We start from the raw sequence: 21,377 nt of genomic DNA, 5'->3' as shown, positions 1-21,377 counted from the left end.
ATCTTTCATCTTTATGGTGCAAAATGCCTAAAACCTATTCTCTCATTAGTGAAATTGAGAAGAACGATGTTATGTTCTCCATGGACCAAACAGAATCACTCTTCAAGCCTCACCTGCTAACAATGAACACTGCCTCTGACAGCAGCATCCCTGCAACAGAAAAGAGTGACTTCTTGTTTACTAAGCTAAAGGAAGAACCAGAGGAACTTGCTCAGCTGGCACCAACACCTGGTGATGCCATTATTTCCCTGGATTTTGGTTAGTATTTGTATAAATTATTTTTGTGCAACAAAGAACCACATGTGAACCTACATTTAGAAACTTAATAGACAAGGTCTGTTTGCTGTGTGCACAAATTGGGAGTAATGGCTAAAAGAGCCCACATGCTCACACCAGTGGAAAATTTCTGTGAATGAGTATCAGGCTTTCTTGCTGACTAAATAACGTGCATTAAGTCTATGCCAACTTATTGTCATGGCAACTAGGAGCAGTGTTTACTTTTAATGAATAGCTGCAGTTATATCATAGCACTGCACCAGCTAAAAATATTCATTAATATTGTTAAATTCCTATCCAGGAACACAGAAGTTTGAGGAAGCCCCTGCCTTCACCAATGCTGTTTTGACACCAAACAAAACATGGCCAGTGGAAGTGAAAAGCCATCCTGCTCAAGGTGAAACACTGACGATACCATCCTTTACAATGCCTCAGATTGCACCTGGCAGCAGTACTCCAAGTGCAAGCAGCAACAGTAGTTGTTCCACGGTAAGAAGAGCTTAAAAAACATTAAAAGCATGTTACGTTTTGTATGCAAATCCCATCAATATATGTAGACAACATTTTTGTGTTGGCAGTCCTGTCTCACTGCAAGGCCTAGAATATCTCTAGCCTTCCTATACCGCATCATGCCTTAAGAATTAGCAGCAAAACTATCAAATGGAAGCAATATCCTGGCTTCACACTGCAGTCCTCATTGTCTCCCAGCTGTCCCTTAGTAATTACTGTAACATATAAAACCACTAGTAGGAGAACATGCTACCACCTTTCATGGATTTAGCCTTATCTAAAAAGCCAGTGTAAAATTGTATGGCCACTGGGATCATTATCCCAGACCCATCCTCCTTCTGTTAAGTAGAAGCTGTAGCTTTTAGGAAGCTTAGCCAAGTCAGGCTTTTGAGAGCAGCTCCATGGAGTTTCCCACTGAAGAAATGAACATGTTTCCATGGCACTGCCTTCAAGAGCTGGAACCAGAGGGCATCCAGTCTTAAGAAAAGCATGGAGGTATTGTTAAGCATCTTCTTTCTTGACAAAAGTATTTCATGGTGTACATTTCTTGTTCCTGGACTAAGCTGCCAAAAAGCATCTAAAATAGGATGACAGCTAGGTTCCTGTAATGGGTGCTTATGTTTTGTACTGACAATCTTGTGTCAGAGAAAAGCTTCTGATAGAAGTGGACAGTTTTGGGTGCTGAGCACACTAAATATATCATCTTCCCATTCACTTTTCATAGGAAAGATCTGTTACTGAATAACAGCATAGTGTAAATGACACGATGCTCAGCCAGAGCTGTGGTTGTCTTCCTGCTTATAACAAGTGGTTATTTCCATGCAGCCCAGCAGCCCAGGAGATTATTACACTTCTGTGGATGAAGATCTTAAGATCGAGGTGATTGAAAAACTTTTTGCCATGGACACAGAATCAAAAAGTCAGTGCACCTCCCAGGTAATGAACTTTCTCTTCCAAAAGCCACCAACATCAGTCCTGCTAGTAGACAGTACAGCTACATGTTGTGTGTACAGATATTGGGATGCAGCATTTAAACTGCATTTGCATGTGCACATCAAATCTCTGATGCACATTAACAAAACAGTGCACTTCCAAAAGCTGCCAGGTCAATCGCTGCCCCTAACTCTCTGAAACACAAGGTTTGGAGTGTCACTGTGGTGGCAGTGCTAAGAAGAAAGGATCACCAGAGAGCTTTCAAAATTTGGAGGCTTCTGTAGATTGGATAAGGAGTATAAGCAACAGCAATTTGTTTTTAAATCCAGCCAAATGACTAATGAATAAACATCCTTTCTAGAACAAAATATAAACAAACCAATTCTTGCAAAACAACCAAATGAGAGAGGAATGCCCCTCATAGCACATATGTCCTTTAACTACAAAATGAAAACTCATTTTAGATACATGCTTCCTCTTTTGCCTCTCAGAGGTTTTCAGAGAGAGTTGAAAATTACATGCACATAAAGTAACATAGTCTCAGTCTTCTGCATTCTAATAATGATGTAAGTGTAGAAATTTCCCTTGTAAATAAATAAACCCACTATTATAACATTACAGCAAGTGAGCTACTGAGTAAAAGGTGTGGGCCTGATTCAGCTTACTTAACTTTAGATACTTGAAATGCCTTTGTGAAGAGCTGATACTTCATAGTTGAGAGAAAAGAATAGGCACTGCTGATTGGTAGCGTAGACCTCACACTCATCTCTATCTATTAATCCTACAGAAAGTTTGGAGTGTTGGGGCCCAAATTAGGTACTTCAGTTTGCCAACAGTTTGGAGGCTTAGGCTGTAATCGATGTTCTGAAGAAATTTTGTCTAAGTCTGGGCATGGAAATGAAAGCAATAGTGGACAGATAGGAGGCAAGTGTGGAGGCAGGATGAAACTCACTGCAAGACATTATATGTCCAAACTTCAGTATTGTCAGATTCAGCATCTGCTTGCACAGGTCTGTCCCACCACATCAGCTGCTTTGGTGGAAAAAAATGAGTATTATAAAAGTGCTGGCAGGGGTGTTATGAGCTGACTGGGGGGCAGGTGTTGATTATCCTCTCTGTTCAGCTCTGGTCAAATGCCAAGAGAAGTGAGTGTGGGTATGGCTAGTCCTCCAGGGGAAGAAAGAATACAGATTAAAGTGTGGTAGTGTCCTTCTGGCTAAATTTTTTCAACCCTCGCATTTTTTAGACATCTTTTTTTTCATGCAGCTGGATTATGAGAAAGCTGTGTTTTTTATTTTAACATGAAAAGGCCTGAGGTTGAACTACATGCCACATGTTGTAGAGTCTTGGCAGACAAGTTATTCAAAGCTTGGTGAAACAACATCATCTTCAGATCACAGTGATGCTGGAGGCTGCAAACAAGCTGCTTTAACAAATACTGCTCCTCAGAGTTTTTTTCCTTCAGTTTGTTATCCTAATTTTTCTACTGATGATATGATGAACATGTATGCTAGCGTAGAAACAAGACATCTTTAAACAGGAGCTGACCAGTTTCATTAGGTAAATGTGGCACACTGATTTTTCAGCTTTGCATCTATTAGTATTCCACATCACAGTAACTGCCACAACTATTACTAACTTATAGTTTCTTTATGAACTTACTTTATCTTTGCACAGACTGACTTTAATGAACTGGATCTTGAAACCTTGGCTCCTTACATTCCTATGGATGGAGAAGATTTCCAGCTCAGTCCCATCTGCCAAGAAGAACGTCCTCTCTCTGAAAGTGCACAAAATACCCAGCAGAGTCTAAGTAGCATGACTACCATCTTCCAGCCCCTTGCTCCTACTTCACAGAATCAGTTCCTCCCAGAGAAATACTGCCCACAACTATCAAATGAAAAAATTAACTCTTGTCATGGGTCCCTGTCATCGGTGTTCTTCAACAATATGAGTAGGTCATCACTGCCACCATACCATGACCAAGCCAGCACTCCCCTGTCTTCAATGGGAGGAAGACCAAACACCCAGTGGCCACCCGATCCCCCATTAGAATATGTTCCTGCAAAATGGAGACTCATGGATAAATACTCAGGATCCCTATCAAGTTCTCCCTCAGGCCCACCAATAACTTCTCAGAGGGTGCCCATATATAAAAAAAGGTATGTAACTAACTATGTATATATAATATATATAATATAACTATGTATATTTACCCAGAAAATATTTTGGGAAATGAGAAGGGTCATAATCTTGAAAATTAATTTTTCTCAGTTCAGCTGAAACAATTTGTTGTGATAAGCATCAGACTGCAGCTCTGGGGAAATTAATGTGGTGCTGTCCCAGTGACAGTGAGTCTGGAGGAAGCAGAAGTGGGCTAATTTTTCATTGCCTGTAAGGATACGCAAATGAATTTCCTGCTGGTCTGGTTAAAATTACACCAGTAATTTTGCAAAGCATACTTGACTTCAGGCAATTTAAGAACAGTACCAAAAAGACTTACTGGTCCAGAGAAGCAGGGACACACATGTACTTTCTTACCTTCTATGTATATTGTCCACTGGCATGTCTCAGATACCTTAAATGTCTTTAAATGAAAGAAGAATCTGTATAAATGTATGCACAACAAAAAATGGGGAAGAGAAAGGAATGAAAGTAGATTATTGCTGGCATATGTAAATACTACAGCCAAGACTTAAATTGCAGGCTCTTTTTCTACAACCTGTTTGCTTTCTTACACAGGTGAACAGTATGTGAGGAGATGTAGATCAGAGGGTGCAGTCCTAGAAGTTGCCTCATAGCCAGAAGTTTCTGTGTAGCTCTTGAGTTATCAATGTTGCTCACACTGACATGTTCAAAAAGTACACAAAATAGCAATGGTCACTTTAAAACATGAAGATGTGCAGTTTGCTTTTCGGGATTTCTTGTTGGCAGAAATACCAGTGTCTGAATATGCATCTGGAAAGAAAAGGTTTGTCCCCAGTCAGACCTTGTGGGTCATACTTAGCATGTAAATTGAGGGGCCATGCATGGCTCTCAAATCCCATTCTTAAGAATTAAATTACTTTCTTTTCCACACCATTTTTTTCTCTGCCTGGAGATCGATCCCTAGAGGCTGTTAATGCTCAACGTTCATACATCTTTGATCCCAAACATCAAAAGTTTCTAAAGATGGTGGGATGACTAATAAAAGGAAATAAAAACATTTGAGGTTTGAGATTTGTCCACTGGCAAGTCTCAGACACCTTAAATGTCTTTAAATGAAAGAAGAATCTGTATAAATGAACCACAGGATTTTGATTTGCCTTCGTGTGCACATACAAAGATCTACTCTCCACAGGCCCCTGGATGCTTTTGGACAACGAGGCATAGATGTAAACCCAGCAAGACTTGCTTTGTCTAACAGTTTGAAACTGAAGCGACAATTGGATTATGAAGAACAAGCCTTGCAACAGCTGAGTGGGGTAATCATAAGAAATGCATCCCCTTCACAACTTTGGATTCACCATGGTCAACAGTGTAATTGTTTTGCTTCCCTTCTTATTCTAGGGAGATCCATCTGTCATTAATCCATCTCACTTAATGTGGAAGAGAATTAAATTTCTCAAGGGGGAAAACTGTTCCTTGATTACAGAAAAGAAGTCTCTCAGCACAAGTGTTCTTACTGGTAAGACAAAAGAAAGTGGTTTTCCAATATAACAAATTGAAACACCATTTTAAGACAGGTCGAATAGAGGAAAAAAGCTCTTTCAAAAGGAAATGTAAATAAGCTCTGTAAATATTACACTAAGCTAAAATTAAAGATCAAGTTGTATCACTAAGAGCTGAACAATTTAAAGGTGTATTTGATAAATACCATTTAGCTGGTTTTATGTATGTCCACACACTTCCTTCAGAGGGAACAGAAATCAGCTTAATGGAGCTGTGTTTACCTCCTGCTGACCCAAGGTGTGAATATCTCAGAGCTGGAACAGATACTGTTCCTCTACAGCACTGTGTTTCCTTACACAAGCATATCTTGACTGCAGTACTGCTGCTAGAGCTGGGGCTGTTTCTAGACTTCCTTAGTGATAAGATGCAGATTTGCCTATGCTGTAACATCGTCACATCGAGGTTCACTTTGCTTTGGATCAGTATTGTCTACTATAACTATTACACTGGCTCCATTTAACTTTTTATTTTCCTACTATTTAAATAACAGATGAATTTTTCTGTAACTCAAGAGGTCTGAGCCAGCCAATGAATCAACTGCAACAACAGCAGCAGCAGCAGCATCAACTCACCTGTGACAGTCCAGGTGAAAATTTGAAAGCAGGAGCGTTTTCCCCTCTGTTTTACAGTTCCCATTGTCAGGACTACAGTGTCCAGCCAGCTCATAAAGCATCAGGTAAGAGCTGTCAAACACAGAGATTGGAAAATGTTTTTTGTTCCAATACTGATTCCATGGAAAAAGAGAAACCACACAAAAAATGTGGAGGATGATAAAAATCAAAATATAGAATTCGTTTTGTGGTTTAGTGTTAAAAAAAAGTTAGTTTTGTGGTTTAGTGTGAAATTGTAACATTTACATTTGTAATATATGCAAAAAATGTTTTTACCCTTCATTTCAGTTTAAACTTTAAACAGTTAAACCTTTTCACCTTGAGGGCCTGTCATCCTCCATCAATACTCTTGTCTTGTGACAAAATTGATTATTACATCTTTGTAATACAATACTTTGTAACAACTTTGTTTACCAACAGCATTGATATGGAAGTTTGTATGTTAGAGTCTTAACGTGTGCCTTCTAAATGCTGAAATAAGTAACTAAAGGGGACGTGTATCTGTTCTTTTTAGTACATAAGAGGAGTGGTGTCAATTCAGAAACCATGTCTTTTACTACAGCTTTCCTCGTCTTTACCAATACAGTTCTTCTCAGAACAATCTCAGTGTGGGGGTAGAGGTGAAAAACTTCACTTGTTTGTGTGACACCCTTGCAGCAGTTCAAGGAAGGGCAGAGCACAGATTTGCTCTAACACCTGGAACTGCTGGTGGTTTGAAGCATGTTGACATAAAAACAGAATGAAAGTGGTGTAAACAGAAGAGGTGGGAGGAAACAAATGCCCTTTCTGGTCTCAGCACCATAACTTACTTTACTGCTGTGTTCCAGGTATGACCAGTCGTCTGCTGGGGCCCTCCTTTGAACCCTACTTGTTGCCTGAGCTGACAAGATATGACTGTGAGGTGAACGTGCCGGTGTTGGGCAGCTCGACGCTGCTGCAGGGCAGTGAACTGCTCCGAGCACTGGACCAGGCGACCTGAGTGATCCCACAATGTTCCGTGGCCTATACTCTTCAGAACAGCTTCAGTTTTTAAATATATTTTTGCAAGTAGACAATTTCTAATACCAGTACACTTTTACAGGATTTTACTTAGATATTGAACCTGTCCACATTACCAAATAGTGGCCTTTGAAGTTACTCACTTTATTATTCATATTAAAAAAAATACATCTACTGTATTTTCTCTATTGCAATTAAAATGGTGTTTAGAGTTTGATTACCCTCCCCTTATCTCATTACCTGTAATTTATATTCTGAATGGTTTTTTTTCTTAATTTCATGCTAATAAAAAGCTGTGGTATGAATGCCTCATCATGTGATACTTTGGCTGCAGTACTGCAAATATATATTTTTATTGCCAAAGATGAATGAAAAAAATTTGATCTCCAACCACAGTTTTCTGTTGATCTGCCAAATTAAAATCCTTTGAGTCTTTCTGTTTTCCAGCATTTATTTTATTGTAACTTTAATAACTTCTGGAAAAGCATACTAAGGAAAAATCCCAGCTTTCTGCCTCCCATCCCTTTCCTTCATTTTTATACACTTCATCGAAAGAAATGTGAATGGTGAAATGCAATGTTTGTGGGTATCTGTGAAAGTTGCACGTTTTAAGCTTTTTTTCCTCAGAAGCAAGTCACATTCTCAGCTGTCTTAACCTGGCTTAGCTCTACAGCCAAGGGAGTCCTACAGCTTTGCCCCAGTGGAGGATTTTAGGCCTGTGTTTGCGTTGAGGTTTCTTGTTTTGTTCTTTGTTGCTGCCTTTATTTTTTACACAAAACAGATTTTTTTTAATTATTGTCTCTCTCTGGGTCACTTGTTAATCATCTCTTGGTACTTTTGCTATTTCTGTGACACAACTACTTTAAGAGCTGTTTCTGCTAGAAATTTGTAGTATTTGTTATGATGTTGCTGATATTTCAGGAATCAGAGCAGTGGCCAGTACTAACACCTGATTAATGTTACCCGTTTTCATTTAATATGCTAGCTAGCAATATAATTGCAATATTGAATCAACAAATAGTATTTCCCAGTGTATTAGTCTAACTCAGTTATAATTAGACAAAAAGAATTAGGGATTGCATAGCGAGATGAATAGCCAGCAGGGAGGTCTCTCATTTTGACTTGCCTTACCTTAATCAGTAGCTAAAACGTCATTAAAAGGCAGCCAGACATTTTAAGAGCTCCTTTCCAACCATCATTAATTGTTATGCACATATTTGAAAAACAGGGCTTTGAATGCTTTCAAAGGGTTTTGAAAGTTTAAATTACAACATCTCTAAACAGCAAAAAATATTACAATAAAAGGCAGGTGAGAAGTTCTGGCTTTAAAATACATACAGAGTTAAATCTGTGTTGGGATCCATCTTGTTTCTTCCACTGGTATAAATCACTGTAGATTCACCGAAGAAAATGAAACAGTGGCACAGGTAAAAGGTAAAAATCTGGCCCAGAAACTTAGAACAAAAATATATTTTTAAGACTTCTGAGTCTGCTGAAGCCTGGTGTATAAAATTGCTTTATATCATGCACTGACACTTGCATAGAGAGAGCCTTGGGTTCGTAGAGCACTTCAGAGTTCGCTGTGTTAAGCAAGTTTTAACCACACATATAGTTAGAAAAGATAAAAACCTTTTGTTATGGGTACATGATGTAAAAAAATATACTCCCTATTGTAGGCAGTCTTTCAAGAGTTCATTACCAAAAATTATCTACTCGTAAAGTGAAGTTACTATTGTGTGAAAAAATTCATTTTAATCAACATCTGGTGAAAATTGGCCATCCAGATTTGATAAATTTGCAGTGGCATAGACTTAAGGCTTCAAGGATTAAAGACACTTGAATACTGCTCTTCTGTTTCTTATTTGTGTAGTTTCAGCATTAAAAATGTTATACCCTAACAGTTTACTAAAACACTCTGAAAAAATATACCATGTCTTAATATTAATCATACTTTCTATCATAATTATTTCATAATCTATATTGCTCAATTCTTAATGACATTGTTATAACTGTATGGGAACTTTAACTTGATAAGGAAATGTATTTTGACACTGATACCTTATTAAAGTATACTGATCCTAAATTCTTTGTGACTCATTTGCTATGAATTTGTTATTTGTTGTATCATTGTAAAACAAAAGTATTTATTAAATTATTTATAGAAAATAAAGGTTTGCATTGATCTTTGAAGACTGAAAGAACAATCAAATGTTACCCATATTTGAGAGTTGGGAAGAAGCCTGCCAAAGGTCCATACTATCAACTGCTTTGTAGTTTGCTTTTTTTTACTCAAATGAAGAATGCCCTGCAGACCCCTGCCCTTCTGGAACTTATCCTGTGGCTCAGACTGCTGCTTCCATTTCAAAACCGTGTTTCTATCTGAGGAGCTGAGAGTGCCTTTTGTAATGCTACCCTTACAAAAAAATAAAAAAGAAGGGAGAATTAAGTCCACCAAATCACAGTTTAGAGGCTGAATTGCTACAGTTCCCAACGTGAGCTTTAATGGAGAAACAGAAGCCATCATATTCTAGCAGTCTTGGCAAGCTCCTGACTAATGGACTTCCCCATCAAATCCTTCCAAGCCTCTGCTTCATGCTGACAGTGGTCATTAATCCCAATGCTGCTGTTAAACAGGTCAGTCCTTTTCCATATAGAAAATGCTGGTTTTGCCTGTGTAATTACACTGATCACATAGTAGGACAGACACATTAAAAAAAATTTCCAAACGTGCACCTAAACGTCAGCGCTGTGTGGAAGCTGTTAATGCTTAACCCTTCTGATAACTGCCTTTAAAAGATGCAGTGCCCATACAGGTGCCACTGAGCTGCTCAAGCAGTAGCAAATCTTGTGAAGGGCCTGCAAAAGTGGGCTACGATTACCTCCTTTCTTAGACTGGACACTTAATAGGAGTAGAAACAAAACCCTTGCCTCTAAATCTGTTGTAATTAACATTAACTCTACAAAATTCTTGCTTTTAAAGTATCCCCTTAGTCTTTGTACAACTGTCCCCTGACTAACTCAGCACCACAGATGCTAATCCAACTGAGTATTGGAAAAAAAAAAAAAAAAAAAATCTCTGAAATAGAGATTAACTTATTAAGATCACCTTCTATCTTTTGAAGAGTGCAATAGTTAACTGTTACTATAAATTAGTGCTGTCAGGCATTATTTTTTGGGGTGTCCAAACAGCTGATTGCTCACACACTCAAGAGAGTCCTGCATTCACCATTCCCACGTTCAAAAGGAACATACTGATAGTGCCTTGAGCTGCCTTTTTTCTTTCCCCCTCTACTAGGGGAAGCTAAGCATTTCTCATGTTAGTGAGTTTTACTGGTTTTTCCTTACATATATGAACACCCTGGACAGCAAAACTCTGACAGCACAATTTACATACCCAAAAGACCCAAACCCTGATCAGAAACACAATGCAACCTATGAATTAATAGCTGGGTTTTGTTCTGCTGAACAGGGATTTCTGGTGGCTTTTTAATTATTTTTTTCTTCCCAGTAGGCCAGCAGAAGTGCTTAAAATTCAGCATACATCATCTTTCACTGCTTAAAAGCACCATTTCTTGGCATCAGACTTTGTATCTCTAACAGCACAGCACTGATCCCAACAATGTTGTTCAACATTCATTACATTCTGCTGAAAAATCAGCCTGTTTTGCCAAACTCTCATGACTTGGGCCGGTCTCAGTCTCTTGCTGATTATCAAATCTATCACCTTTTTAAAATCATCAAGCAAACATTTTTCCTAGAACACAGAATTCACTCAGGTAAGATTCATGATGTTTATAAAATAAATGCTTGTAACAAAATACAGTAGGACATTCTCAATATGTGATTACTAATAAAAATATAAGAAAGCCCAGAGAACTTGGATAACAAAGTCCAACTGTCTTTTCACTGGAGACATGGGTTCTTAAGCCATTCTGACATCTGCAGACACTACGTGATTCGTCACATTCACTCAGAGCAGCAGGCAGAGCACATAGAAAACTAATACACAAATGCTCCCGTTCTAGGTGGTAAAGGTTTAATCTGTTACTTCTACCTGAGGAGCTTTATAAAGCTATTCACAGACATGCCACATACATTGTGAGGGGAGGGGGAAGGGTGTTGTTTTGGGGTTTTTTTAAGAGCTACATTGGAGAACTGGAAACATTCCTCTACATCTAAATAAACAGCTTATTTTTTCTTTCCCCTCCAGCTCCTAATTATAGGCTTCCCAGGGGAGGAAGAAATAATTTCTAAGAAAAAAACCAAGTCCTTAATAATATTATTATTAGGACAAGGTCTGTCACACACCCCTGTCCTGCTCCCTTAGCACAAACCAACACACAAAGGCTGCCTTTTGGTTTCCTGGGGCTGCATCTGATCCCACCCATGCCCATAGGGGAGGCAGGCATGAATTCTTGCTGCTCCAGACTCAAGTCATTGATATTTCCTCAGTTAACTGATAGAACAAAAGCACCATCAGAAGGTTCCAGTAATATCACATATCACAGTTTTGGGTGTTTGCATTAAAAATGTATTTGAATAAACAAAAAATTTTTAAAAGTGAGAAACACCTTAACTACTGTTTTGTTGTTGTTGTTTGACTGAATGCCAGCTTGAAGTTTTGGAAGTTTGTGATGTGCCACAGATCTCACATGGAACATTTTCCTTGAAGAAGTCCTAAATTACTGTAATCAAGGAATTACTTAATTCTCTTCAGTCATGCCTCCTAGTTAGGAATGTGGTTAGGATGTCTGACTAGGGAACAGCAGCATATTCATGAGCTTGGCTTGCAAGGACTATCTGTGAGCCAACCAACACCAGCCCCTGACATGTTGGAAGCAGCAGCAGCTGTGTCACACCTTGGGCACAATCTGATATGGATATTCCTGCATTTTAACTGTACTTGGGTTCCATCTCAAAAAACCAAACTCCTTTTAGTTTCAGTAAAAGAAAAACCAAACAAAACAAAAACCACATCCCCCAAACTTCTCACTTGAAAAGTCTGTGTTTAGGTCTTGGAATTACAGACAAAACTAGCAAGCTAGATCCTCAAAGGCACCAGCACGAGAAACCAGAGTGACTGTCACACCAGGCATATTTTAATCTTTGAAGGACTGGCACTAGCTCTAGGGACTGAAGCTGTCTCTCCACAGCACTGGCAAAGGCAAACCAGAAGAAAACTACCTCAAGCATTGCCTCCTCCAGGCTTATTGGTGTCCCCCTCCAGTGCATAGTTCCAAGAACAAAGGTCCTACATAAACCACAGCAGCACAGCAACACCATCTTGATGGCTTGTTCATCCTCTGGTGTCTCAACAGATGAACATGTTTCTTAGCTGCAGCAAGCAACTGCAGACAATTAGTCTTGACTCATGCCCTTTCCTCTAACCATGATGCCGTTCCTTCCACTAGCCTCCAGTTTATACATATATCTGTGGTTTCATAATTCTGATTTCTGCCTCACACTGCCTTCCCCTTGCCCAGCTCACCTTCCCTTCCTGACAAACCTGTTCCAATGGCTCCCAACTCTACATAGTCCTCATTGCAGGCAGCAGTTTTCAGCAAGGATTTGGGGACTTGCAGTGTGGGTTCTTTCTCATAATGTCCTTGCCTTGGCTGCCTGTTTGATAGAATGGTCAGCCAGACTCCCAGCCATTTTCACCCAAACCTCAGCTTCTCTGGTTCTTGGGTTGAACTCAAGTTAAAGATGCCCATACCCTGTTCCCACTCTAACCACTGGGTGTAATAGATGGCAATCCTTTCCCTGACATGAAAGCAGATTTAATGCTCCAACTCACAAGAAGTTAGCGCATCCTCCCAAGAGCTCCAATACCACCCCTGAGTCATTTTAGACATTTTTCTCAGCTTGTTCCCATTCAAGCAAGCAGTGGTGGGGTATGAATGAAAAAGGTTCTGCTGGCTCACAAAGTATAGTGTCTCTTTTATCAGCCCCTTGACACAATGCTTCAAGAAAAATCCCAACAAATTTCAGATGTGCACATAATTTATCCTGTAGTTTTGGAAATGAGAGCAGAGTTGAACATGTTCCCCAGATGGCTGAACTCTGATCTGTAAAGCCAGAACAATTTCCCAGCCATAAGAGGAGCAGGATGGGTTTGCTCTTTTAGTCCTCTCAGCACCACAGATCTAACACTAGTTATTTAATAAAACACTATATTTGTGTCTCCCCAAACCTTCTTCCCATACAAACACTTGCTTGTTCAGGACAAGAATTAAACCTGAGACTGAGAGGTACACATGGTTGTTAGACAGCTGCCAAATGCTGCTATGCACTTAACAGACACCAAGAAGATCACAAAGGGTGTGATTTCCAAGTCCAACTTATCCATCAGTATTTTCAGCCCTGAGCAACCCTTATACACTCATTTCAGAGTTTGGCTGCCCAGTATTTGGAGTACCCTGGGGTGTCCCAGAGGAGAGCGATCCATAGGGATCTTTCTCTGTCTAGTTATAACCCGTAAGTCAGAAAAATCAAAGGTTAAGATTCATGCAGGCAAACTAAAACCCACTTATATATCCACTGGATGACAGGAAAGCGATTATAGCGTCAATTCAGCAGAGTTTTCCAGAAAAAAGCTCTTTTTAAAGACATTGGCAGGAATGCATTTTCCCAGTTACAACTGTTTATGCAACTGAATTCTATTTTGTATTCTCTAGTGGGAATAGAACATCAAACAAACCCAGCAGCCTGAAAGCCTTGCTCTCTTTTTCTCAAGATGTTGGTAAACACCAAATTTGAGATAGAAGGGGAAAGCACAAATACAAAAACCCCACAAATCTCAAACCCCCAGACGAAAGCACACAGCTCTTTGGCATTATCTTGTAGCAAAAGTTGCACAAATTTTTAAGTGGCAAACCACAAAAACTGCCTCATTTAATGAGCCTTTTGATCAATACAAATACATATTATTTTAGTTCTGCCCCTCCTCCAAACAGCAGCCCACAACAGTATTACACTGGATCAAATGAAGCATAAAATGGGTGTCATCACCATCCATTTTTAGACCCATCCCATGACATCCATTGGCTTTTTTCGTGGAAGAGCAGGCAATACTAATTGTGTCTATCGCTTTACTGCTAGCACAGATAGTATTGTCCTTAACTGCAGTCCCCAGAACACACTGGAGTTCACAGAAATCAAACCAGTGGAAGTTTATTGGGAAAACAAGTTCCTCTTTATTTTAACTTCAGCTGCAAACATCGCAATGAGTTTTCCTGTGCCTTTCTCAACTATAGAAATGCTATTTTTTAATATATTTACACCTTCTAACACAGGTTGTTGTTCACAACTCCCATTTTAATCTTTAGTCAGTTTTTGGAGCACACAGTATGATCTATTTCAGAGCCATTCTGATCACCACAGAAATCTCAAAGATAAACGTGACACTGACACTGAATAATTCTTGGTGAACTTCCCCCTTCTCTCTTAAAACCTCTCTTCTGCAAAAGAGAGTTAAACAACAACAGGCAACACCCTGAACAACAGCATGGTGGGCTTGCTTTTATCCAGCATCCCTTTTTGCCTTCCCCAGATCCACAGTGAACAGCCAGCCAAGCACTCTGAAAAGTGGACATAAACCTGACTATTTTATCCATCAATGGTATCTTAATATACCTAATAAGCAGTTTAACTTCTACTTTCATTTTTAGAGGGACTCCTTCAAACTCCCCCCTTAAACATTCTCCTCCCCTCATTCAAAACAAAGAAATCATCTTAAAGTCACTGAAATACTTGTCTGGTTATCCAGCAGAGGTACCAGGAACCCATGGAATATCTGAAACTCATTGGAAAGACAGGGAACAGGGAATATTCAAGTCAACAGTACTCTCTCTCATTCTTCTTTCTGAAACAGTCCCTGCTGGGCAGGGTTTGTTTGCACTGAGGTTTGTATTAGAAACACAAACACACACACAGCTAAATCACACAAATTCCACAAACCTATGCTGAAAATAAAAAACAGAGTGAAAAGTGCCCGTGCCCAGCACTCAAGAGCCACAACATGTGCCTCTGGATGGCAGACTGCCATGATGGCCATACTCAAAACACTTGTCCCAAAACCTGCTCAAAGATGTGATCCTCCTTCTTCCCCACTTCCAATGGAAACATCTCGAAGGGTATTTTGATTCTTATAGGCAAAATCATGTCCTGACTCGTGCCTAGGAAATAAATCCCATGTGCCTACAAAACCTATGGTACAAAGCGGCTGCTAAGGTGCTACCATCCACAAGACGCTGAAAAATGGGTCTTCTGCAGCCTTTGGCAGGAACTCATGCTTTCCATAGGCACTCCTGGTCCTGGCATGGGAGCACTGCACAACAGGCTGTGGCTGTGCCCAGCAGACACTGCTGCTCCTTGAGTTGTGGGCCAGAAGCACAGTAGCTGAAGAAGCTGCATTTCATGTGCTGCTTCCAACACAGGTCACCTTCACAACACCAGGTCTACTTAGGTTTAAAGCAAATAGTGCACAATTCACTTATGTATGGAGCAAGGGGGTAAATAAGCCTGGCAATGCATTACTTCCATGGTTCATGGAAATACTTTGTGGCTGTGCATTACAGAACATCATTCATGGCAAAATTTGCCTAACAGGAAATTGCCCCAGGAATATTTCCAAACCCTATGCATTCTACTTTCACACTAAACCCCCAAGCTTCACTGCCCAAAGGGCAACAATTTAGCACACCTCCTACACCAATATCCTACCCTGTTCTTCCCAATGAGCCAAACCATAATGGCAGCAACTTGCTAGGGCTGAAAGCAGCAGGACAGGGTCCCCCAAGCACACTTGTGCACAGCCCCTCACAATATTTCACAGTGATCACATACCTCTCCAATTTGCAGGAGCCCTCCAGCCAGACCCTTCCTTTCCTCACTACCAAGATGGCAAATTCTTCTCCTGAGAAAACAACTCCAGCTCACTTTTCCACAATGTCCAACAGCATTTAGAAATCCTTTTCCAGATGCTCTTACTGGAAATGCAGACCCCACAATTACAAAAGGAGTTATGGGATCTTAACTGTACTAGTGTGACTAATCTTTGAAAGCAGTATTTCAAAATACTTCTTTGAAATACACTGAAACATACTTTTTTTTTTTTTTTTTTTTATGGTGAGCTACATAAGAAAAAGGACGTGGACAGTCACATAGTCATGTGCAGCACTAACACTGCAGTTGGACAGACCTAGTTTTGACAGTATGAGACTCATGCAGAAATAAATCAGTTCATACCCAAAGACGTACAGGCTTGTGGGACTAATCTGTTAATAAAACTAGGCATTCAAACCCCAATTTTCAAGATAATATGTTGTAGTTATCCAGTAACACTAGAAACAAGAGACTGCTGTACCTATATCACCCAGTGCCAGTCTAATGCTGAAAGAGAAAAATCCTTCAGGATTTCCCATCATGATCCAAACAAACAGGTATTATTTTTTACAATAACCAAGGCAAAAGGACGGTGCATTTGAAGGCAGAAGTCAGCAGGCTAGAAAGAGGCCTTTCTAAAAATAACGCCAAGTATTCTCTCAGATTTTTAAAAGGGAACAATCAGTAGCCTGTCATCCATTTCCATGCAGTTATAGCGTGTTCCTGCCTAATATATCTTTTTACTGATAACTTATTACATCTTTGTGTTTCTCTGCTCTATTAAAAAAACAAACACAACGAACCAACCAAAAAAATCACCTGACATGCTTGTTTGAATTTTTCAGCTTCTTAGTGTCTCCTGTTAAGAGCTACAGAAATGTAGTTTACATGCTCTGAGAAAATGAGCTACTTTGAAAACTTAACTTTTTAAACAGCTCAGAGAAGATGTCTGTCATCCTTTCATTTCCAAGCAGAAGTTTGAGTAGATTTTAGTACAATCAATTCATGTCTGTCTTGTTTAATTTTCATACTTCATTTTACAAGCCCACTAATCAGACTAATGAGGTTGAATGTGAAGAAATCCCTTTGTTTCAAACTGAACAGCTTCTGATACCACAATATAATGGTCTTTCTTTGCTTATTCATTTCCTGTTTGCAAGTAATAGCAAAAAAAAAAAAAAAAAGGCATTACAGAATTTTTGTGCTAAACCCTAAAGATAGAAAGCCTTCTCAGTACAACATCCTCTGTAATTTACAGGATGTCAGGCTGTATGTTCCTGTAAGGGAGTCACAGTGTCTTCCATTTTGTAAGCATGCTTAAATGAAAGTAAAATTTTATTAACTGCTTTGGTAGGGTCACAAATACGCTCTATATGTTCCAAAGCTGGGGCTTAATAAGGTCCAGTGAGTAAATGCCTGCCTGTAGGCAGCAGGGTATTTGTGCTGTGCTGAGCACACTCCCACATGGAGTCATTGATTCCCTCACACCTGTGTGCAGCATGTCCAAGACCTGCCTTGGGATTGGGAGCTTCCTGGTTCCTACGCCCATCTAAATCATCAACCACACATATACAGATAACTCACGGCATGAGACAGAAGCTAGAGGTGAGGAATGGAAATTCCTACTTGGAGATTCATTACAGAGGCATCCCAGGCCACACTACAGACCCACCAGCGCTCCTTGGAGCTTTTTGCCATGTGTCAGTGGGAACACAGAGAGATGCACCAAGAGATCTAGAAGGGAATACACTCAATTATGGGACAGTACCACAAGAGGCAACACTATCTACCCTCCAACAGCTCTGATGAATTTGAAATCACAATCTGAACAATCTTGACTTTAATTTGTTCACTCTGAGGTTGTGCTTTTTTTTTTTTTAACATCACATACAAGCAAGGCTTGTTTCTGGTCCTCAAAATGCCTGAGGAGCTGCCCAGACCACATGCTGAGCAAGTGACAAGTACAATGCACTTAGAGGATCACAGAGCAATCCACCAAGTTCACTGTGAGTGTCACTAGGCCTGCTCAGAATAAATATATAAGGTTCAACTGTAGTTCAGGGTTCTCTGAAAGAAGCTGGATATGCCTGTAAAGGGGCATGGAAATGGAGAGGGGGCAAGTTCCTTTTTTTAGCTTGTAGCATGATGACAGCACAAGCAGCACAGCACCATGATTTACATCTGACTATGGTCCCAATCAAAGCGCAAAGTATCCATAGAAAAAATCCAAGCAATCCACTTCCTCCTAAAGCTCTAAGTTGTGCATAGAAACACATTCCTGCTACGATACTTCCCAGGCTATTACAGAGGTTTTAAGTCCTTCACAGATCACCAAGAACATTAGTGCAGATTTAGGAATTTAGGAATTAAGAGGTACCAATTGCTAACCTTCCTGCCCCCAACCAGTCCATTGAGAAGGGATGAAGATGTCAGAAGACGAATTTACACAGACTGCACGGCAGGAGCCAACACTACTCCGTATGGTCTCTGCCTGGTTAACCTTCAGCACATTCCTTAGGGAAAGGAGGAACACCACTGGTGAGAAGACAAAAAAGGCTTTACACCTCCTGCTCTTTCCCACTTCTGGAACAAAAATACCTATCACATAGCAGCATCCTCCATATCAGCTGGAGCCTGGCTGCAGAAACAATGTGGGGAAGAGTCCACGGTGGGTTACAGCACAAATCTGATGGCTGCTACCATCACAGCATGTGTGCATGACCATTAGCCAGAGCCTACAACCACCCAGAGTTACCAGACATTCAAAAGTGTTTTTGTTTTCCTTTATAGGAAACAAACCTGAGGCCTCACTAGCAGTGCCTTGGCAGGAAAATAACTGAGAGCTGACTGATCTGAAGAATTCTGTGCAGAAAAATAATTTTAACTTTCAACTGTCTCAAATGACCCTCTGATGTTTAATTAGGAATAATTAAAGAGCAAACAAAAAGCCTGAATTCTTTAATGAATATTTCATAGGTATATGCTAGGTATTTCGAACAGGAGCTCAGTTCTAGAGTGGCAGACGCCCTTTGCACAGAAGCTGAAGAAAAGAAAACTAATCTGTTAAAGAAATAAAGCAAAAAGGTGTCAGATTTCTTCCAAAACTGTGGTATTTTTTGTAAACAAACTGGTTAGGAAGCTTGAACAAGATGCCTGACTAATGACGGACAGTGATCCCCCACAACCAGCCTCAAGACCACAGGTGCCATTAAAAATCAACATGTAGCTTTACTGAAGTCCTTAAACATTGTTCTGCCTCTCAGATATGGGAAAAGAATAAAACTGCCTGAGCAGCTTGGGTTTACCATAGAAAAAGAGCATTAATTAAGGAGTTGGGTTATTCCCAAATCATGCTGTTTAAGAAGCCCCATTATATCTGCTGCACTATAGGTGGGATCCATTTTCTTTCAGCAGTGCTGATGTCAGATATTAATTGAAGACAATGTAAGAAATACTCCCCCCTAAGACAAACTACCTTCTGCTGAAAAAATACTAGTCATGGTGCTGGGAGCACTGCAAGGGAAGCTCACTGAGTGTGCGGCTGGAGAGTGGGAAATGTGGCAATGCACGCTCAAGCGACTTTAAAGCTGGAAGATGCAATATCATTTAGAGCCATCAGGGACACAGGAAGAGCAATGGAAAAGGATGATGGCACTCCTCAAGGCAAGGGAGCACAGCCTCTACCATCCTACTACACCTCCTGACTTGTCTCTGCTTTTTGGCACAATCTGTTTTACCAACTTGAAGAATGTCCCTTCTGTGCTGCTGGATGCTGTTCCCACACTAAGCACAGCAGGAGATAGTCACCACCTTGTGAGCATCCCCAGGCATGCTTATCCTCCCGTGGGGCCACAGGGGGAGGACAGGACTGAGCCCCACAGCTTTGGCACAGCTGTAAGGGCAGCAAGCCACACGCCACTGGTGAACTGGCAGACACGTCTCCTCTCCAGCAGATGTGGGAACAGCCTGTGGAGACCTTCCTGTGTGAGGGTGCAGCTGGCACGGGGGCTGCCCCCACATCCTGCCCCCACTGCTCCAGCTGCATGGCCCAGCTGGGCACTGCTCCGGCCAGGGGAGACTGGCACGCACTGTCACAGGAGGGATGGCGGGCACAACAGAGAAGGCCAAAAAGCAGCATGGAGAGAGAGGAGAAGGAACAACACCATCCCCACCACAACATCGCACCTCTTCTTAGAAAGTCTGTACCCCAGAACGATACAGGGGCTCACCTTCTCTCTCCATGGCCACAAGAGCCTCCTGGGTGCACCAAAAATCACCAGGACAAGTGGCAGGAGTATCAGTTGTAGCAGCAGAACTGAGAAATAGTGACCAGGCCAAATAATCCCCAACAGCAGCTTTTGCTTTATTTTAGCACCAGGTCTGCAGACCTTCTGAGGGTGCTGAGGGAGGTCCTGAAGGTTATTCTGGATGCTAGGTTCAGAAATTGAGTGGGTGCTCTGCACGGGGAGCAGCAGGTTCCTGGCTGCTGACTGTGGGAAGGAAGGAGGCTCTGCAGCCACCCTGGGAAGAACCACTTCCCAAGGTGTGGAAGGATAAGGGGGACAGGGACCCTGTCCTCCTTGCCTCACTGATCCCTACAGATTTGAAAATCTCTGGTGCAGGGATTTTCTGCTACATGCTGGTTTTCTAAGTATCTCCAAGAATGATACCTTGAAGGCATTTGTGGCTCTACAGCTTTCCATATATATATATATTATACTAAGCAAGAAAGAGGAACTTTAGTCACAGGATGACAATGTAGAGGAGGTATTTAAATCAGCCTCCACATCTAAGTACTTACCACTCACCAGTAATGCTTTCACTGTACTGGTGTGCACCTCTTTTTGGTTCAGCAATGCATTACTTCAGCATTACATATGAATCCCCCAGGCAGTTTTCGGTTACCTCTTCATGCCCAGCCTGTCTTCCTTTGCATCTACAAAACCAGCATTTCACACTAAATAATCCAGAATTCTGCTGACTAGGACATTTCCTAACTGGAAAGAAAGCATCACAGCGTCACCCTCTTCCCCCTGCATTCCCAAGGGCATAGCACTCTTCCTGTATGATGGACAACCTTTCTGTCTACAGTGCTTGTGTCACTGTAGCTAAGCAATTACTAACAGCTAAGCTCCCAAATCCTAATCATAAAGAGAGGCAGGGCTGAGTGCCTCAGTATCAGTTAATACATATTAATTTAAACCACGAAAACTACAGCCTGATGCACTGACCACCCTGGACACAAGAACCAAGGCAGCCAGCAGACACTCTGTCCATTGCCCCAGGCAAGATAACAGACCTGCCCTGTGAAGTTAAAATGCTGAATTTCATCTAGAATCCCAGTCTTGCAGATGTTCCTTCACCATCTCCCAGCCCAGCTGCTGTTCTTGCAGTTTTTTAAATACTCTGGAGAAACCACGGTATCTTTCTGAAGGAAGTTCAGCTGCACAA

At 40.8% G+C, this 21,377-nt stretch overlaps 1 protein-coding gene and 1 long non-coding RNA gene across 3 annotated transcripts in view; one reads left to right on the top strand and one right to left on the bottom strand.

The window, feature by feature from the left end:
• The window catches only part of EPAS1 (endothelial PAS domain protein 1), a 76,702-nt gene extending 67,492 nt beyond the window's left edge, over window positions 1–9,210 (top strand). For both annotated transcript variants that reach the window (XM_058834046.1, XM_058834047.1), the window contains 8 exons: window positions 50–258; window positions 578–765; window positions 1,612–1,722; window positions 3,397–3,881; window positions 5,060–5,183; window positions 5,269–5,386; window positions 5,921–6,106; window positions 6,869–9,210. In XM_058834046.1, coding sequence (XP_058690029.1) covers window positions 50–258; window positions 578–765; window positions 1,612–1,722; window positions 3,397–3,881; window positions 5,060–5,183; window positions 5,269–5,386; window positions 5,921–6,106; window positions 6,869–7,020 — 1,573 coding nt within the window. In that variant the 3' untranslated portion in view covers window positions 7,021–9,210. The remainder of the gene's footprint in view (window positions 1–49; window positions 259–577; window positions 766–1,611; window positions 1,723–3,396; window positions 3,882–5,059; window positions 5,184–5,268; window positions 5,387–5,920; window positions 6,107–6,868) is intronic.
• The window catches only part of LOC131576916 (uncharacterized), an 85,898-nt gene that overhangs the window by 38,955 nt on the left and 25,566 nt on the right, over window positions 1–21,377 (bottom strand). The window lies entirely within an intron of this gene.

This window comes from Poecile atricapillus, chromosome 3, assembly GCF_030490865.1.
Source record: "Poecile atricapillus isolate bPoeAtr1 chromosome 3, bPoeAtr1.hap1, whole genome shotgun sequence".
In the NCBI taxonomy this organism is placed as follows: domain Eukaryota; kingdom Metazoa; phylum Chordata; class Aves; order Passeriformes; family Paridae; genus Poecile; species Poecile atricapillus.
Note: the sequence above shows the minus strand (reverse complement) of the source record. Positions and strands in the feature narration are given on the sequence as shown.